The sequence below is a fragment of the Pseudophryne corroboree genome, chromosome 10 (genome assembly GCF_028390025.1).
Source record: "Pseudophryne corroboree isolate aPseCor3 chromosome 10, aPseCor3.hap2, whole genome shotgun sequence".
In the NCBI taxonomy this organism is placed as follows: domain Eukaryota; kingdom Metazoa; phylum Chordata; class Amphibia; order Anura; family Myobatrachidae; genus Pseudophryne; species Pseudophryne corroboree.
In genome coordinates, this window is record NC_086453.1 from 369,965,383 (window position 1) to 369,986,768 (window position 21,386).

At 45.3% G+C, this 21,386-nt stretch overlaps 1 protein-coding gene across 1 annotated transcript; it reads right to left on the reverse strand.

Moving 5' to 3' along the window:
- Positions 1–12,663: 12,663 nt before the first annotated feature.
- LOC134965393 (olfactory receptor 5G3-like) lies at positions 12,664–13,590 on the reverse strand. Its single transcript, XM_063941855.1, has one exon. It carries the CDS (start codon positions 13,588–13,590, stop codon positions 12,664–12,666), a length of 927 nt encoding a protein of 308 aa, XP_063797925.1.
- Positions 13,591–21,386: the final 7,796 nt, after the last annotated feature.

Here is a 21,386-nt window from a genome sequence, read left to right on the forward strand (position 1 = left end):
CAGGACCCTTTCTGCGCATGCGCGAATGGGTCCTGCGACAACGGACAGGAAGGCATCAGTCTGTCAGTGATCGATGTTCTAATGCTATTTGGGGGTGGCGACGACCTACGTTTCTCCAAATTGAGGCTTGTCACTGGCATTGCGGGGAAGAGAAGAGGGCAGGATCTCTGGCAGAAGGCGGAGATATCTTGGCCTCTAGGTAACATGTGGCACATGGGTCACACAGCCGGCGGATGGTGTGGAGATGGTCCGATACTGCGTCTTAGTGATGCGTCCTGCTGCATTACCATATTAGTGCTATCGCTGCTACTTCTATGTAAGCAGCAGCGATAGCAACTTCAACCACATCTGAATGACCCCCATTGTTTGGGAGTGACTTATGTCCATTCTTCCTTGCAGATTTGTACACACACATATATACACCCACAAACACACAATTCAAAATCAATAGTGGAATTTGGTCCACACATCTTAATTTGTACCGTAAATTGTATGCAGAATTTTTTTGCATTTTTGGGGGTTAGTGGGGATAGTTTTGGCATCTGGGACCACCAATTGTTGAAACGCGTTCCCTCGCGGGCTCACTTCTCTCTCCACTCTTTGGGCACAATGTATTGCTCTGCTTCATTCCCCACAAGGTTACTGAAGGTTAGGATTTGTGACATGGATAGCCAAGCGAGGAAAAAGGAAAAAATAGGAAAAACCCCCAAAAAACATGTGTTGACCATATGTGTGTCGACCATTGTCATGTCAACCATATGAACCTGTTGACCTCTTGAACCTGTTGACCTTTTCCAGTGTTGACCTTCCATATGTTGACCTTTTGTTCATGTCAACCTTTTGTCCATATCAACCCTGGTTTGGGATCTTGTCCTCTGTAAAAAAGAAAAAAAAAACATACAAATTGTTGGAGTAGTCCATGCCCATCAGTATACTTGGGGCCCTAGGCAGGAGCCTAGGTTTCATAATGGATGATCCATCTGTAGTCATAGTGTATATGATACTCAAAAATACAGAAAGCTGTTAAGACGCTTCCAATGGTGACCTCCAATCTCTGGTACCTAACACCTACTGTGTCTGCTATAGATATTCTGCACAGGAATATGCTGGCACAAGAGAAATAAAGAGTAGTAATACTAATTCCTTCTTTTGTACGTGGAGATACGAGCAGAATACCCTCTATTGTCAGACGTTCCGCTTGTGCACTACAGAGTCAGACCAACAAGGCAGCGTCCATGACAGTGTAGGATCATTCAGTGACTGTAAACAACAAGGGCGTCTCAGAGGGGCTTATTCTATGCCCCCACAGTTCAGTAGGGGTTGCACAGATCACGCAGTCCTAATAATGCCTGTCCATAATTCTTACAAAGGTGTTTCCTACTGATCATGGCAATGGTTCTTCTTGTTCATGGATCTTCTGGATGTGGGCTAGAAGCTGGGTACTACCTGACCATCATACAACATGCATGGGTTGTGCTAATAGATACAGGAGGTCATTTACAAAGCAAAACTTCTGCTGAGATGCATAGGCTTACAGAAGGGGGACCTTTACCTATGGAGGAGCAGTGGTGGGAGTTGGGTGGTGAAGGTCCTCATTTTTCAGATCAGCCCAGAAACAAGGTTGGATTTTGCAAAGGTAGGTGACTGTGATTAGGGAAGGGGTGGAGTGGGAGCATTTTTAGAGACGTTCTTATTGGTAGACCCTATAGTCGGTATAGGTGGCAGCTGTGCGTGTTGGAGGACAGTCCATCCCATAGATAACTTAACCAGGTCTTTGGTTTGTTAACCAGGTATAACATGTCTGAAAATTACTTCAGTTTGCACCAGCTCGGGCAGTCTTTGTTCATATCTTACACCTTTCATAGCACCTGTTTAGCCCGTCCATGTTGCACCTTGGCAAAAATTTGCAATTCTAGACCGTTCTAATGTGCCCTCACTCTCAATAATGGAAGCCATAAACGAGGCTTATCCAAGTGGTGCTGTATGTGAAAAGTGGAAAGGTTTGTCCAATTTAAGGTTAGGTACCAATGGTGGCTCCAAACAGGGGAGACACACCAACTGCCACCGCAAACGCTGCCACACATCACCAGCTGGGACTACCTGGTAGTTGGTGTGGCTCCCCCTTGGACTGTTCTGCAGCCCTACCTCTGGAGTCGCCACTGGTAGGTACTAAAGTGTACGGAGGTTGGAGTTTGAAGTGACATTTATTGGTTGCTCTGGAGAGTAGGCAGACACCTTGAGTGAGCTAAGTGGACCGGCCAGCGCTCTGGTATAATACCATGATGTTTTGCTTCACAAGTAAATGAGACTCGGATAACAGCATCATCTTTTATTTTCTTTATATCGGTCAGGATCCATGCCCCACCCACTTGTGTCACATGGTCCATGGTCGTAGATGGGAACTGGAGATTACCATCTCGCCACCTATGTCTCCAACCTCATCTCTATCCATATTGCTCCAAAAGCTGCCAGCCTCCATGATCTCTCCCACAGTGCCCACACCCCACCCACATCCTGACTTTCTACCCGGATGTCCAGATTTAAAGATTCCCTAAGATCACACTTATTTACTAAAGCCTAACAGTTTGCTCTTAACTCCTCTCTCACTCCCTTGACATCCCCATCTAATCTCGTTCCCAGTTCACCCTTCAACTATTTACCCTCTTCCTGAAGAGTGACAGCTCTTGGGCTGGACCCTCTTGTCCCTGCGCTTGCACTATAGTCACCACCAGTGCTCCTTGTCTTTTGTCTCCATCTCCCCTCAGCGATTCTGACGCTCGCCCATACGATGGGTACAGGACCTCTGAGAGCTGTTGTGCCTTCCCGTGCCACTCACTACTGCCAAGCTACAGTGATTTCCCCTACCCTCTACACTGTGCATTGTATTTATGTGTTCACTGTATTTCTTTTTGTGTCTTCTTGTACTGCACATAATAAATGATAATAATAGCTACTTCATACTATAATGTCAGGTGGATGCAGGAATTAACATCACAGTGATTTACAGCAGCTGACATGGCGGGGGTCATCGCGCCCCCCGCAGTTGAGTATACTGTAATGAAACCTCCCCTCCCCCAGTGGTCCTGTAAATCACTTTAATTCCTGCGGGTTTGGTATATTTTGTCAACATTTATCATGTGGACACATATGAACTGGTGGCATGGTTAGAATGTTGAAAAAACAGTCTTGGTGGTCTAGTGGTGAATTACCAGGTACGGTGAGTATGTTGGCTCCAGTGGTGTCTTCAAGGTCCGGAGATGACTTGCAGTGCTAAATACAACTAATCCTAACCCCTAACCCTTCCCCTTGTACCTAACCCTAATCTCCCTTTCCCATAGCCCAGTGGTTCTCAAACTGTGTGCCGTGGTATTCTGGGGTGCCTCGGGACACTTGCAGGGGAGCCATGGATTGGTGGTCCACAGTGGAGTGCGGTGAGGTCATCGGCTGGTGAGGCACTGCAGCCATAATCCACAAAGTCCGGCGATAAACCTTACCGCCACGGTCCCTGATGTCCGCTAACGCCCCTCCTACCCGCTACCACCACCGCTAATGGCCTACAAAATTGCTGCCATCAACCGCCCCGTCCCCCGCTGCTAATTCGCATCTCAGTTCGATGCCGCCGCCAATGCCCACAGCCTGCCTGCTGACGAAACTTGTGATGAACACTGCGGGTGGCTAATATGTTGTACATTTTTATAAAATCTAAACTAAATATTAGTGTTTGGCACTGTGGAAGGAGTGTGAGGAGAACATGAATACAATGCTGTTGTCCAGGGCTTTCATTAACTTAATAGCGCCACGGGTTCAGCACTGTTAAGTTAATGGAAATCCTGGACAACAAAATAGCGACTGTCAGTGTCTAAACACTTATCTGCTGCCTGATGATCACTGCTAGCCGATGCCATATCACTCCTGACTCCCACACCAGCTTCACACAGCAGTGGCACCAGTAATGGTATAGGTATATGTTTCATTTGCCGGCTGTCGGGATCCCTGCGGTCAGTATACCGACGCCGAAATCCCGACAGCTGGCAATGCCAACAGCCGGAAACCTGGTGTTACAGGACTATTCCCACTCGTGGGTATCCACAACACCCATAGATTGGGAATAAAACCTGTGGTGAGAGCAGCACTTGCTCTGCTGTTGGCATACTGGCAGCCGGGATGCCGCTGTCGGTATATTGACAGCCGGCATCCCGGCCGACGGTTAATCATACTGAATCCCCCAGTAATGCACGTTTCTCACAGTTGGTTTCTGATCCTATGCATTACATTGTTTAGTATAGGATCAGATGTGTATACTTTTGTATGTGTATGTACTATAGTTGGACTTAAGTGGGCAGTGTGGAGGACAGGGCAATGGTTGCACCGTGTGAACAGCTGAGAGTGCTTGCATTCCCCTCTTCCTCTCCCCCCTCCTGCTGCTATCCACACAAGCTAACAGCAGCCCTTGCACCTGTGATCTGTGTCCTGCGCAGGCGAGCCCCTGGTCCTTGGCCGAGTGCAGAAGCGGTGGTAGAGAGGAGGGCACCAGCGGCGGTAGAGAGGAGGGCACCAGCGGCAGTAGGGAAGAGGGCACCAGCGGCGGTAGAGAGGAGGGCACCAGCGGCAGTAGGGAGGAGGGAACCTGCGGCGGTAGGGAGGAGGGCACCAGCGGCGGTAGGGAGAAGGGCACCAGCCGCGGTAAAGAGGTGCCAGCGGCAGTAGAGAGAACGGCTCCAACGGGCACCAGCGGCAGTAGAGAGGAGGGCTCCGGGACTCGCAGCTCCCCTCCCGCTCTGCTGATTCCGGGCTGACAGGGGCAGCCAGCAGCCTCCCGCTCCACCGCTGCTGATCCTAACAGGAAAGTAGGTGCCCACTGCCCAATCACATCAGTCATAGCGACAGGGGCGTGCATTCATATGGGCTGAAAGCACGCCCCTGTCAAAGAGGTACTCACGCTAGTGCCGCTTCAGCTCCTTTTTTTAATGGGCTTTTACTGACCAATTCTTGACCCCGCCTCCCCGCTTCCAGCCTTTTCACATTGACAGCGGGAGCAACACATTTAAAACTCTTATTTTACACAGTAAAAATTATTAAAATAATATAAAGCCTAAAGAATATACTTATGACACAGAATATGTGTCATAAAAGTATCTTCTCTGTATTATTTTAATGATTATGACAGGGGAGGCACTTCCTCCTCTGCCTCCCCTGACTGCACCTCCCTGCTGGTACAGGAGCAATTCAAATGATTTATGGTCAATGTAATAGGCAAAACCAGTGCTGGTGTCTGTCAGCCATAAAATATGTGGACAAACAGAAGCAAATTCTATCCCTCACCACATAAATTAACCTAAGGATGACATCTAAACACAATTTACTTCATTTAATATTTCTTTCTAAATTTCTCAATCATAAACTTTTGGCCTAGGGATGCTGTGAATTTTTTTTTTATACTCTACAGTGCCGTAATTAAAAAAAAGTTTGGGAACCACTGCCATAGCCTAACACTAACCATTCCCTCTAGTGCCTAACCCTATTCTCCCCTCTCATAGCCTAACCCTAACCCTCCCCCTGGTCCCTAATCCTAACCCTCCCCTCCTCTCATAGCCTAACCCTAGCCCTCCCCCTCAGTGCCCAACTCTAAACTAGGAGCCTGGGGGGAGGGTTTAGCTAGAAACTACGGGTCATGCAGTGAGAATAGTGGGGACGGCGGTAGTAAACGAAATGGGGGAGAAGTTGGGGGGAGGGTAAGAGCAGGCGGTAAGGTTACTAACATGGGTACTAAAAGGGATTTTACCAAAGCACTAACCAATGACGATTACAGGTCATCCTTGCCACATAAGGTGAAAGATGTCCCTAACGCAAGGGAAAATACTTATCTTAGTTGTATGTATGTAAACGCCAGAAGCATTACTGGTATAAAGGGTGAACTAGAAATACTTGCAGCAAGCAAACAGTATGATATTATAGGCATTACTGAAACTTGGTGGGATGAATCTCATGATTGGACAGTCAATCTAGAGGGCTATACACTGTTTAGGAGAGACAGACTAAATAAAAAGGGTGGAGGGGTGTGTCTGTACGTAAAGCCGTTTTTAAAACCTAATATATGGGAAGATCGTCAGGAGGGGACTGTAGACACTGTTGAGACATTATGGGTAGAAATTGCATGCGGGGAAAAAGGAATAAAAAAGTTAGTATTGGGTGTATGCTATAGGCCGCCTGGTATCAACGCATCTGATGATGAATTGTTACTAAAGCAAATTGAAAAAGCAGCAGGAGTAGGAGACATAGTAGTGATGGGAGATTTTAACTATCCAGAGATAAACTGGAAAAACGATTCATGTGATACTGCTAGGGGCAGTATGTTTTTAAACACACTAAATGATAACTACCTAGTCCAACTAATTGAGGAACCAACTAGGTACAATGCAATCTTAGACCTGGTATTAACAAACAATCAGGATTTGGTATCGGGTATTATAGTAGGGGAAACCATAGGAAACAGCGACCACAATATGGTCACATTCAATATCAGTTTCTACAAACAGCCCTATACTGGCTCAACTAGGACTTTAAACTTTAGCAAAGCCAACTTTGAAATGATGAGGGTATTTTTCAGGGATATTGAATGGGAAGGTTTGTTTTTAGGAAAAAATACTACGGAGAAATGGGAGGTACTAAAATTCCTGCTAGCTAAAAATACACTCAAATATATTCCTATGAGTAGCAAAAAAGGGAATAAAAATCATAAACCTGATAAAGCTAAATATTTATCGTATATAATACCCTTTATGAGGTCTAAGAACACTGTACGCTATTTATGTATGAAGTACCGTAAGGGTACGCTAGTTGCGTAACAATCGCTTTGCCGTGATCGAGACGCTCAAGCGTCACGTTCACTCATGGCCAAGAGATCACAGGCAGGCACGTTATTGTCTGTTAACTAACGTAATTATTCGCTATAGCGTAGCGAACGCTCGGGACCACGAGGAGATCACCAGCGGCGCTGACGCTCAGTATATTAAACCTTTGTATCTAATCCATAAACAGTGTATTGTGCAGTAAAACTTTAGTGTAATGTTAGAGAGTAAATGCAACACAGTATAACCTTATTACCTTAAAAGCTGTTTGAGCGTCACCGACGCTCTGAGAATACTTAATACTATAAGAAACACACAGATACCGTGCTCAGGGTCCAACGCCTAAAATATATTATGAATGCTATACTTGCAAAAGAGTTAAACACAATACAAGTCATACACTACAATATAACATAGACTACCTAACCAGATAACTACACAGGAAATACAATACAATACGATTTAAGGGAAAATGAGTGAGAAAGAGAAGGAGAGAGAGAGAGAGAAATTGAGAGAGATTGGCCCACAATAACAAGAGAGAAACAGTATGATTACGGAGAAAAACTTACGCACAAGGGGAAACGATCGCATGCGCCTCGATATCCAGCTCCCGATTATCAGCAATGAGAACCGTTGAAGAGAGTGAACTGGATATGGTCGGCCTGCCTATTTATGCCCCACACACAATACAATTCAATGGTCCCTACAATCTCATTGTTCATTGGACACAGGAATTCGGCTTCGCATTATAACAAAAGGTCATAGGTTGATTCATACAGGTGGGCTGTGACTATTTCCAACAGCTCAGGTGGGTGGGAAACTGGGTTTCCCGCCGCATGGGTAATAAAGTGCAAATAAAGTAAATGTTCATAAACTTCTTATGTCCATAACTATTCGCACGAGCGATTGATCTGCTTCAAACCAACACCGGAATATTTCTAATTAAATATTCTTCCGATGGATACTAAACACCACTGTATTACTCCTGTCTGACCCTTCGTATCAAACAAAGAGGGATTCCTCTGTTCATGAACATTCTATATTAACCAAACTTGCAGAATCTATCAAAGGGACCATGATCTACAAAATACATTATATAGTGAAAATATGTAATGATTGAGTCGCACGCTACGATCGCATAAACTCTACCGTAAATACGCATACCATGCGCCTGCGGGTGCCCGCGACTGTGAGTATGCGCACGTACGGGAGAGCGTACGCATGCGCAGCACGGACCTGTGTGAGGTGCAAATATGGTAGTGTGCATAGAGATATTTTTCTGACTTTGACAAACCGATGTGGCTTAACAAAAAGATTAAGGAACTTATGGGCAAGAAAAGGAGAGCATTTAAAAAATACAAATCTGACGGGGATGCAGAGTCATTTCAGCAATATAAGGAATGTAACAAAAATTGCAAAAAGGAAATAAGAGCGGCTAAAGTAGAAACTGAAAAACTAGTAGCAAAGGAAAGCAAAGCGAATCCCAAAAAATTCTTTAAATACATTAATAGCAAGAGATTAAAAAAGGAGAGTATAGGCCCTTTGAAAGACAAGTTGGGAGTCTTAAGCAAAAATGATAATGACATAGCGGACACACTAAATGAGTTTTTTTCAACAGTATTCACTAGAGAGGACCCAATTCAGGGACTGACACACAATCTCAATAATGACAATATCACACTGATAGGTACTTATTTAAGCGAGGAAGTAGTCTGTGACCGATTAAAACATTTAAAGATTAATAAATCACCAGGGCCCGATGGTATTCATCCAAGGGTTCTAATGGAGCTTCACTCTGAACTGGCAAAACCACTATCTTTGATCTTTGAGGATTCAGTTATATCAGGTATGGTTCCCAAAGACTGGCGTATAGCGGAAGTAGTGCCTATATTCAAAAAGGGAAGTAAAGCTGAACCAGGTAATTATAGACCAGTTAGTCTTACATCTATAGTGGGGAAAGTATTGGAAGGTATTCTAAGAGATAGTATTCAGAAGTTCCTTGAAACCAATAAGGTCATTAAAAGGAATCAACATGGGTTTATGAAGGACAGATCCTGTCAAACCAACTTACTTGGCTTTTATGAAACAGTAAGCGCAAACCTAGATCAGGGTAAAGACGTGGATGTAATCTTTTTAGACTTTGCCAAAGCGTTCGATACTGTACCACACATGAGACTTATATACAAGCTACAAGAATCAGGGCTAGGAAGCACAATATGCACTTGGGTCAAAAACTGGTTAGATAATAGGAAGCAGCGCGTTGTGGTTAATGGATCTTTTTCAACTTGGACTGAAGTGCTAAGTGGTGTGCCGCAAGGCTCAGTATTAGGACCGCTATTGTTCAATATTTTCATTAACGACCTAACAGAAGGTCTAGAGAGCATGGTGTCAATTTTTGCAGATGATACCAAATTGTGTAAGGCTATAAATACAGAGGAGGATGCCGAGTCTCTTCAGAACGACTTAGTTAAATTAGAAGCATGGGCAGCCAAATGGAGAATGCGCTTCAACACAGACAAGTGTAAGGTAATGCACTGTGGTAACAAGAACAAAAATTACACCTACCTACTAAATGGGGTAAAATTAGGGGATTCTGTACTGGAAAAGGACTTAGGTGTCCTCATAGATAGCAAGCTAAGAAGTAGTATCCAAAGTAGGACTGCAGCAAAGAAGGCTAATAAGATATTAGCATGCATAAAACGGGGTATTGATGCTAGGGACGAGAGTATTATACTCCCGTTATATAAATCACTAGTGAGGCCACACCTTGAATACTGTGTACAGTTCTGGGCACCGTACTACAAAAAGGATATCCTGGAGCTTGAAAAGGTACAGAGGAGGGCGACCAAACTAATTAAGGGCATGGAGACGATGGAATACAAGGAAAGGCTTGAAAGACTAGGCATGTTTACATTGGAAAAGCGGAGACTAAGAGGGGATATGATCAACATCTACAAATATATAAGGGGACAATACACAGAGCTTGCGCGGGACCTGTTTTTGGTTAGATCAACACAGAGGACTCGTGGACACTCGCTCAGGTTAGAGGAGAGGAGATTCCGCACAATACGGCGTAAAGGCTTTTTCACGGTAAGGACAATACGTGTTTGGAATTCCCTGCCCGAGGGAGTTGTAATGGCGGAATCTGTCAACACCTTTAAGAATGGGTTAGATAAATTCCTATTGGAAAAGGATATCCAGGGGTATGGTGCATAGTCATGCATTATAGTTACTATAAATAGGGATAAAATGCAATGGCTGACAGCAGCATCAGTCAGAAATTTTAGTCAAATCATCATGCATAGGAGACCACAAATAGGTTGAACTCGATGGACAATTGTCTTTTTTCAACCTCAGATACTATGTTACTATGTTACTATGTAATCTCTGGTTCCTGTAGCCTAATCCTAATCTTCCCCTTCCCCCATAGCCTAACTATTGCCCTACCCCATAGTTCATAACCCTAATCTCCCCTTCCCATAGCCTAATCATAACCACCCCCTAGTGCCTAATCCTTACCCCTTTCCCTAGTGCCTAATCCTAACCTTCCCCTCTCGTAGCCTGACCCTAACCCTCTGCCTGGTGCCTAACCCTACCCCTAGTGCATAACCCTAACCCGCCCCCCCCCTTAGTGCCTAACCCTAATCTCCACTTCCCATAGCCTAATCCTAACTCTCCCATAGTGCCTAATCCTAACCCTCCCCTTTCCTTAGCCTAACTCTAACCCTCCCCCTAGTGGCTAACCCTAGCCCTCCCCTTCACGCAGCCTAACCCTCCCCTACCGTAGCCTAACCCTAACCCTCCCTGTTCCTTACTCTAACTGTAACCCTCCCCCTAGTGGCTAACCCTAGCCCTCCCCTTCACGCAGCCTAACCCTCCCCTACCGTAGCCTAACTCTAACCCTCCCTGTTCCTTACTCTAACTGTAACCCTCCCCCTAGTGGCTAACCCTAGCCCTCCTCTTCACGCAGCCTAACCCTCCCCTAGTGGCTAACCCTAACCTTCCCTTCCCGTAGCCTAACCCTCCACCTAGTGGCAAACCTTACCTTCCCATCGCCTAACCCTCCCTTAGTGCCTAATCCTAACCCTCCTCTCCCATAGCCTAACCGTAGCCCTCCACTGATGGCCCATGCAGAATGACGACATTTCAGATGTTGATATTGTGTTCAGATTGACCCTGCACGTGCCTTTTAAAAAGTATGTCAAGGAGATTGTGAAAGTAACAGCTATAAGTGTGGACGGGTACTGCGACATCTGAGAGGCATGTCATAAAAACAACTTAAATGTAAATGAGCCCCAATGCAGTTAGTAACATCTACTTGTTGATGAAGACACTGATACTTTCAGGGATTGCTCGTGTATTGTGTTTTACAAGGTTCCATATAAGTGGCCATGAGAAACCTTATTTGAAAATGCATGTAGCCATAGGGATCATTGTGCCTGATAACCAATGTAGGGAAATGGCAGTGGTGATCCCTATTTGAATTCATATATCTCTGATTTCATGCTTTGCCCAAGTATGTAACAGTTACATAATGGGGTAAGGTGCAATCAGGGAGATTGCTAGACTCTTCAGGGAGTTAGGGAGATTGCTACTCTTTCAGGGAGTCTCCCCAACAATCAGGGAGAGTTGGACGAGTATGGTTCAGTGTCGACATTTCAACAGTGTCAACATCATAACTGCACCCGGTACCCATACCTAGTATTAGGGACCCCCAGTGACGGAGAAGCCTTGTCGATCGGCCTGGGGGCTTAACCCTATATCTGCAGATATACGCAACTAAGATCCCCGTATTATCTGATTATTATGTAGTATTATTACTCACTCAGTGTGCATTAGGGAACACAAATTGTTTTTCTTGCACAGAATTACCCCTCCCTTTTAGCACCTGACTGATATTACATCTGATTGAGCAGCTTTCCAATATTTGTGCATTGTATTTAGAGAGGCATGGATGGGTCAGCATTAGGAGGTATTGCTGACTCCAGAGTGCCATTGGAGAAGTTAGGGGTGTCTCCAGGTAAGCTGGCTCTCAGATGCTGTAGGAGCCATTATTATGTGGCCTTACACTGGGCATTTAGACCCAGACATATATGTAATTATTTATGGGGTGGGTGTGGGGTGCGGTGGCCCCTGTGTCGGTATGGCTGGGCGGCTTCAGGTCGGCACACCCTAACACTTTATTAACACTCATGATTTTCCCTATCACTTTGTATATATTTTTGTATTTTAATCACACTTCACTTATATAGCACTTCTGTGCTTCTTATTAACCCCTATTAATTCTCACCTGTGTGCTGACCTGGGGTAGCCGGCCTGTGCCGGCATGATGGGGTCCTGCACCCCGGACCCATACCTAGTATTAGGGACCCCCAGTGACGGAGAAGCCTAGTCGATCGGCCTGGGGGCTTAACCCTATATCTGCAGATATACGCAACTAAGATCTCCGTATTATCTGATTATTATGTAGTATTATTACTCACTCAGTGTGCATTAGAGAACACAAATTATTTTTTCTTACACAGAATTACCTCTCCCTTTTAGCACCTGACTGATATTACATCTGATTGAGCAGCTTTCCAATATATGTGCATTCAACATCATAACTCTCAACATTGTGATATCAACATTATCTATGACTGCAACCTGATTCTTGTATGTGAAACGCTAACACTGAATGCTCCACAAGAGAGACACATCGACCCATGCTCCTTCTGGAAGTATTCCAAAAAGTAATATATGACCTTCAGTCTAAACAAAACAAGTATATTATCATTTATTGCTGTTATTACAAATGTGCTCTTCTATGTTTTTTTCACCTCCAACAAACCAATTTTGCAAATGCCACTTTGATGTCTTGGTTCCGTAAAGAGTATATTAAAGGATTTAAAGACGGGGTAATAACCGAATACATTAAGGAGAGAATCTTTAGGGCAACCACAGACCGTCCCGAAGCCGGAACCAGATATATAGCAATGAGTGATAGATAAAATATGCAAACGACGGTCAGATGAGAACTACAGGTAGAGAAGGCCTTCTGTCTTCCTGTACCAGTGGGGATCTTAGCAATCACAACAGAGATGCAGATATAGCTGACAATGATGCATATAAATGGTAAGAGAGTCACCGGTGCCGTCAATATGAGGTCAACCATCTGCACAAGGTGAGTGTCGGAGCAGGAAAGTTGGAGGATGGGCACAAAATCACAGAAGAAATGGTCAATGACATTCGGGCCACAGAAATACAGATTAGACATCAGAACAGCGATGGTCAGCGTGATTGCAAAGCTCAATGCCCAAGACCCAGCGACCAGGTGATATTTAAGCTTCATGCCCATTACTGACGTATAAGACAATGGATTACAGATGGCCAAGTACCGGTCGTAAGACATGACGGTGAGCAGAAGACATTCGGTGCCGGTGGAAGCACCAAAGAGTTGGAACTGGGTGATGCAGTCGATGAATGGCATGGCTTTTCCGTCCTCCAGAATAATATGGAGCAAATTGGGCACAATGTCTGAGGTAAGCAGCATGTCGGAGAGGGACAGGTGGCAGATGAAGAAGTACATGGGCGACCGGAGGAGATGACTGGTGGATACTAGAGCAATAATCATTACGTTTCCAATCATGCACGTGATATAGATCAAGAAACACAGTAGGAAGAGAAGGAGTCGGAAGCCATGTAGGCTTCCGAAGCCAAGGAGAAAGAACTCGGTGACAACAGTCTGGTTCTTCTTGTTCATGACTGAACTCAGATGTTCACATCTGAGGTCTTACTAGATCGGTAGGCTCTCCATGTGGGAAGAAGACGGTGTGTATTCCAAGAATTCAGCTCCTGTATTCAAAGTTGTTTCTCCAACCCATGACCATTAGCCCAGTGATGTTTCTCCAACCCATGACCATTAGCCCAGTGATGTTTCTCCAACCCATGACCATTAGCCCAGTGACCTGGATTCAGATGTATGAGTCCAGAATCCAGCATCTCAACATATAACTAGTACAACGTGCAGATTAATAATTAAATTTTTCTGATTCTCACAATATAACAAAGTCAATTATTTTAGCTGTCCCAACATTCTTTCCATGGTTTGTAGCATGTCATAGAAAATGTATTACGACTAATTACACGCAGGTGTTTTGATCTTTCTTGTATCTCAGTTGCCCACCTTTGGGATCCAGCTCTTCCACCAGGGGATGAGAAAGGATGGCTCACAAAACTCCTGTGTATCATTCACCAGCCTCTTGTGTAATTAATCCAAATTGTCTATATATTCCTTTCCCACTGATTTCATTTATTTCCTAATATAGCACATTGGCCCAAAAAGAGTGAATTTATATCTTCGCTGATCACGGTGATAAATTAAAAATCTTTTGGGACAATTTATAAGAAATTGAAAAATCACTAAGGCAACTGACCAAAGCTCAGCTTGATGTAAATCACTGGCCAGACGCTAGCTTCCGGGTCCAGATTCTACAAGATAAATAAAAAAAGGGTCATTTAAGAAAAAAAAAATAGTTTTACACTATATAGACAAAAGTGATTGGACGCTAACAGGAAATAGATCAATGAGATTTTTTTGACGTCAGTACCTTGTAGGTTCACCGGGTCAAAAAAACTAAGATTTATCCCGCACAAGACTAGAATATCAATTTTTAATTGAAGAGAACCAACTAGCTAAAATAGAGCCCTATGGGTAGCTATCCATCATGTTGGAGGTGCTCCAGGAATAATGTAACGAATACACAATAAATCGGAGTGTGTGGTAGAACCCACAATTCACCGACAAAAAAAAAATCCTTTGTTTGGAGCACTCTTTTAAATGATGTTAATCACGTGATGAAATGATTATTTAAAAATTAAAACATAACTTTTATTATTCAATAACTGACTATAAAATACACGGGGTATATAATTCAAAGTATACAAATAAGTGAATTCCCCCCAAATTTTTTTTTACTATATTGGACGTGGAATTCGTCCTTGTGGCAAAATAAACCAGAGCAAGATATGATCATTAAATTTGGGCATCTTGCTCACACATCGCTAAAAGAAGCAGTAATCTGTCTAGGTCCTAGCAGACGGTGTACATAATATATAATATATAATATGCATCATTTAAGTCTGTGGCTGAACATGATCTATACATTGGAGTTGAAGCATCTTCCCTTCTCATACCTCAAAAAACCATGAACTATCTCATTGCTGGCAGACAACGTTACAAAATACATGGAATGCCTTTGGCTCTGTATAATTCCTCTGATATGTCACTAATATGAGCAATGCATAGTAAACAAGATGGACACAGAAATCATTGTCTTAAGTATAATATAATATAGGAAATACCACTTCCGTCCATAATGTAAACCTGGTTGCTACAATTCTAATCACCCAGGTTGCAAGTTTACCTTATGGACGGAAGTGGTTTTTCCTATATTATATTATACTTAAGACAATGATTTCTGTGTCCATCTTGTTTACTATGCATTGCTCATATTAGTGACATATCAGAGGAATTATACAGAGCCAAAGACATTCTATGTATTTTGTAACGTTGTCTGTCAGCAATGAGATAGTTCATGGTCTTTTAAAGTATGAGAAGGGAAGATACTTCAACTCCAATGTATAGATCATGTTCAGCCACAGACTTAAATGATGCATATTATATATTATATATTATGTACACCGTCTGCTAGGACCTAGACAGATTACTGCTTCTTTCAGGTTCACCGGGTGCAGTATTTACTGCAGACACCCTTCTTGGCAAACTGTCCACAAGTTCATGGACACCAGCAGGTGGTATGTTTTGCTATTCCGCCTTAAGGGGGCTGTTCAGAGATGAATGTAGATGGCTGCATACGCACAGCACAGGGCAAGGGCAAGTGTGAGGCCGCCCACCGATGCGTCCGCAATTACATCTAAGGTTGACCCCTGGCAGTGCAGACTGGCTGTGCTGTCAGGCGTTCAGCAGACATTTTTTTCCCCGGAGAGGCCTTTGTGTGACGTCACGTAGCCGCTCTGAAAACGGTCCTGGTCTGCCCCCACAACGTGGGTGCCTGTCAATAACACTGCGGCCACATCCTTCTGCGGGATCAGCATCGCAAGAAAAAATAGACTGGGCAGGCAGCCTAACATTGGCTATATCAGTGGGGCCGGGCTCCAGCCCTGTCGAATAGTCAATGTCGGGCTGTGCAGCGCATCGCGCCGTGTGTACACAGCATTAGGGTTTAAATGTAATTAGGGTTAAATTAGGGGTTAAGGTTAGGTTGCAATTAGAGTTAGATTAGAAGTTAGGCTGCAATTAGGGTTAGATTAGAAATTAGGTTGCAATTAGGGTCAGATAACGGTTAGGCTGCAATTAGAGTCAGATTAGGGTTAGGCTGCAATTAGGGTTAGATTAGGGTTAGGGTGCAATTAGGGTCAGGTAAGGGTTAGGCTGCAATTAGGGTTAGGTTAGGGTTAGGGTGCAATTAGGGTTAGATTAGGGTTAGGGTGCAATTAGGGTCAGATCAGGGTTAGGCTGCAATTAGGGTCAGATAAGGGTTAGGCTGCAATTAGGGTTAGATTAGTGTTAGGCTGCAATTAGGATCAGATCAGGGTTAGGCTGCAATTAGGGTCAGATAAGGGTTAGGCTGCAATTAGGGTCAGATCAGGGTTAGGCTGCAATCAGGGTTAGAGTAGGGTTAGGCTGCAATTAGGGTCAGATCAGGGTTAGGCTGCAATCAGGGTTAGATTAGGGTTAGGCTGCAATTAGGGTTAGATTAGGGTTAGGGTGCAATTAGGGTCAGGTAAGGGTTAGGCTGCAATTAGGGTTAGGTTAGGGTTAGGGTGCAATTAGGGTTAGATTAGGGTTAGGGTGCAATTAGGGTCAGGTAAAGGTTAGGCTGCAATTAGGGTTAGATTAGTGTTAGGCTGCAATTAGAATCAGATCAGGGTTAGGCTGCAATTAGGGTCAGATAAGGGTTAGGCTGCAATTAGGGTCAGATCAGGGTTAGGCTGCAATCAGGGTTAGAGTAGGGTTAGGCTGCAATTAGGGTCAGATCAGGGTTAGGCTGCAATTAGGGTTAGATTAGGGTTAGGCTGCAATTAGGGTTAGATTAGGGTTAGGGTGCAATTAGGGTCAGGTAAGGGTTAGGCTGCAATTAGGGTTAGGTTAGGGTTAGGGTGCAATTAGGGTTAGATTAGGGTTAGGCTGCAATTAGGGTTAGATTAGGGTTAGGGTGCAATTAGGGTCAGGTAAGGGTTAGGCTGCAATTAGGGTTAGGTTAGGGTTAGGGTACAATTAGGGTTAGATTAGGGTTAGGGTGCAATTAGGGTCAGATCAGGGTTAGGCTGCAATTAGGGTCAGATAAGGGTTAGGCTGCAATTAGGGTCAGATCAGGGTTAGGCTGCAATTAGGGTCAGGTAAGGGTTAGGCTGCAATTAGGGTTAGATTAGTGTTAGGCTGCAATTAGGGTCAGATCAGGGTTAGGCTGCAATTAGGGTCAGATAAGGGTTAGGCTGCAATTAGGGTCAGATCACGGTTAGGCTGCAATCAGGGTTAGAGTAGGGTTAGGCTGCAATTAGGGTCAGATCAGGGTTAGGCTGCAATTAGGGTCAGATAAGGGTAAGGCTGCAATTAGGGTTAGGCCGCAGTTAGGGTTAGATTAGAGTTAGGGTGCAATTAGGGTCAGATAAGGGTTAGGCTGCAATGAAGGTTAGGTTAGGGTTAGGCTGCAATTAGGGTCAGATCAGGGTTAGGCTGCAATGAAGGTTAGATTAGGGTTAGGGTCAGGCTGCAATCATGGTTAGCTTTATGTTACAATACCATTGTCGATATTCTGACTTTCAGCTTTTGCGAAGAGAAATCAGGTCCTCATGCATTGAGAAACAAAGCATATTTTGCAGATTAGTGTTTTATTTATCAGCACAGAATATTCTAGTAAGTCAAATAGAAAAACAAAACGTTCTTTATTACAAGTAAAAGTGTAGGCAGTAATTGATAACGTAATGTGACGGGAACAGCAGGATTTCCCTGTTTAAGTCTGTAACAGCAGGATGTACATGGATCCAGTCCAGGTTTTTGTTGAGATCAGGAATGAACTGCAGACAAGTTTATTAGTAGCACCTGTTAGCTGCCTTTAAGAATGCTGTCTGTACACAGGGATAATGCTCCTGATGCTGGACAAGCTGGCCAGGCGATAGGCTGGGGGTCTGGGTTTACGTTAGGAGCCATTGAAGTCTATACCATTGCGGATTGTCAGAACATGGAATGTTATGCATTAAACTGTAGACTGCTGTGCGCTGCTGTGACACCTTCTGAGTGACCTAACTGCTGGAGAAAGAATAAACCTACTGTTTACATTTTACCCGGTGTACGTGATCCGTGTCACAGTAAGTATTCGTGCCCCTAGGGTTAATGTGTGATGGAAGCCCCTTTTATCTGCAGCTTTGGCTATAAGTCCGTTGGGGTCACTCATTGTCACCTTAGTCAGCTCCCAAACACTGCAGTGTTGCCCGTTCTTCTTGTTGGAGCTCGCTCAGTTTGGTTGGGGGCCACTGAACCATACAGATAGTATATAGGGTTAATGTGTAGGCCGTGACTTGGCCCCTCCAGGATAATACTTTGTATTTAAGCCATTCCAACGTGGACTCACCCTGTACGTACCGGTAGGCAGGGAAGGATTGGGATGGAAAAGCAGCCCGGGAAATTTATGAAAGCAGCCCTAATGGGGGTGCGGTCTGATGATGGGGTGGGGTCTGTTGAGGAACGCGGGATTCCTCCTCATAGGTCCTAATTGTACGCATTTGCATCTTTTGATGCAGTTGTGCCTGAGACCAGGGGTGGATTGGGAACAAAAAGTGGCCCCGACATGGGCAGCACAAGAGGTATTCCATACCGTGTAGCCATGGCAGCATCACTGGATGGCAGAGTTGCTGTACTGCAGAGATGGAATAGCAGCATGAGTGGGGACAATGCAATGTACTGAGTGTGGTGGGCTACCTGCGTGGTACCCACATTTGGGGTACCCCTGTGGGTATCTTGTAGCAGCCCTAAACGGCAGCCAGTAATGCCCACAAGGCTAGTTAAGTTGCCCGCAAGGGTCAATTCCTTTCTTTATTCCCCTGCGCTACCTAGCAACGTCTTGCTGAGAGGACGAGCATGGGGACCCCGGAGAAGCCAGCCCTAGCAGGGAGAGCAGGAAACCAGGCTGGACCGGGATTGGAGGAAGAAGAAGTGCGGGAAGAGAGGAGGAGGGACTCAAGAGAGTGAGCGCGCGGCATGGGTCAGAGCTGCTGGGAGCCGCGCTGCAGAGAGAGACGGGCCGGGAGCCGCTGCTGCTGCAAGCAGAGACGCGCTGCTGGGAGGCCGCTGGTGGGGAGTGATAGCCGCTACCCGAGCGAGGGACAAGACTGCTGCTGCTGGCGGAGACCCGCTGTGAGAGCTGCGGTCGGAAGCAGAGTGGAAAAGAGAGAGAGAGGCAGCCGAGACCAAGAGCCGCTGGGGAATGCCGGCCAGCGGGAGGGGATACACGCCACAGAGAGAGAGCCGCGCAGCAGAGGATAAGAGCACCCAGGCCAGCAAGAATCGTGCCCCGCCGTGTCAGCACAAATCAGTGGGGAGTGCAGTGACATCCCGCAGGTACCCTTTCTATAAACTTGTATACAGTCACCCCCCTCACTTCGGCAAGAATATAGCAAAAAAGGCTCCCACTGACAGTATCTCCTGGGTGAGAAGGGGGACGCCCCTAACCCTAAAGAGCCAATACAGATTTATTCCCGATCCCTTATTTGCTTCACGCCAGTTGGAACTCTCGCTTCTCCCCAACAGTGTAAATAAGTGGGCATGGGAAGTTGGACACAGTGCTAAGCCAGGAAGAGGGATAGTGACACTTATGCTGACCCCTGTATGAACACTGAAGCATGTAATCACCTTACCTTTCCGTGGATACGAATACAGTTAGTACCGTTAGCCATTGCTGCTGGGTTGTATTGCCAACAGATAATTCTGCACACCTTCCTATAAATACTTACCTTACGTCCACTGACTCCTTCACAGGAATTCTTTGTTAGAGTGCAAGTGTTCTGGTAAAGAGACACTGACCGCCAACGCCCACTGAACGCCATCTTATGGACAGGCTAGGAAGTGCTTCCAAATTACTGTCAGGACATTTCTTACCTCAAAATAGTATTACATTCCAAATGATTGCTGTTGCATGTGTTCTGTACGATTATTTGACCAAAGTATTGTCATGCCTTTGAGATACCTAATCTGTGAATACTGTTATAGACAGGGAAAGAATCAGAGTATTATAATGATGTTCGACCTATGCAATTGCTCATAATGGGAATTGAGTTACAGCGGTGACTGATACTTTCAGTTAAATAAATGGTTGTCACCGTCTCCCTGTGCAGTGGTCCTTGAGCACACTACGTTTGGGTTATCCTCCCGGGGTTCTCCTGGTCCTTCTGTCCCAGCGTTGCAGGTGCGTTTAAAGAACAGTTGCTGGCTTCGACATCGGTGAAGACGGGATACGTCCAATCACGAAACGACTGAACCTCAGGTACGAACATATTACACCTGTCATATGGGGGGTGGGGCCACATGACAACACACAATACAGGCAGGGCCGGATTTAGACCTTGCGGCGCCCCAGGTGAAAAAATAGGGGTGTTGCTTCATGGAGAAGGGGCGTGGTTAGTTATGCCCTCTGTAGCTGTGCCCACAGTAGTATTGCCCCCAGTACTGTGCCCCCTGTAGAGTTGTGCCCCCAGTAGTATTGCTCCCAGTACTGTGCCCCCAGAAGAGTTGTCCCCCTAGTTGCGCCGTTTACAAAAAAATAATAATAAATTAATACTTACAATCCCCGCTCCTGCTTCCTGACCGCTGCTGCCCTCCGTCTCCAGCCGCCGGCGCCGCTCCTCGGATCTATGGGAGAGACGTCATCACGTCTCTCCCATAGCACCGCATAGACACTAGAGGTCAATTATGACCTCTAGCGTCTATGTGCCGCTCCCACAATGCAGTGCAGTGCGCAATTACTTCATTGCGCACCGCACAGCACCGGGCATCTAAATAGCACTGGGCGGCAACAGTAGTGGATCTTGCCATGGCAGCGGCGCCCTCCGGAAGGCGGCGCCCTGGGCAAAAATCTTGCTTTCCTGTAGCAAGATCCGCTACTGAATACAGACCCCCTCCCCCCCCCAGACACATCGACCTACCGGGAATCTTCCTGGTGAGTCCTATGGCCAATCCGCCCCTGCAGGTAGATCACTATCCTACTGCAATATTCCTCTCCCAAGCTCAAGATCTCCTGCAGGTTTCCTCTCAGATAAATATATATCCTGCTCCTTCTATTTTGTGTTATCGACACACATTCTCAATTGTGCCATAGATAGGACCGCCGATTCTCAATTGTGCCATAGATAGGACCACCGATGAGCCTAGTTATGGCATATATAATCTAGGTCTCTATCCAACTCGCCTACAACACTCCCCATTTTGAGGAACTATGCCTCCAGATAGCGACGAAACCTGAGTGACGGGTGGACGCTGAGTCA

Bases quoted from the DNA above. Each gene is read 5' to 3' on its own strand.
- LOC134965393 (XM_063941855.1), bottom strand. From the start codon at position 13,590: ATGAACAAGAAGAACCAGACTGTTGTCACCGAGTTCTTTCTCCTTGGC.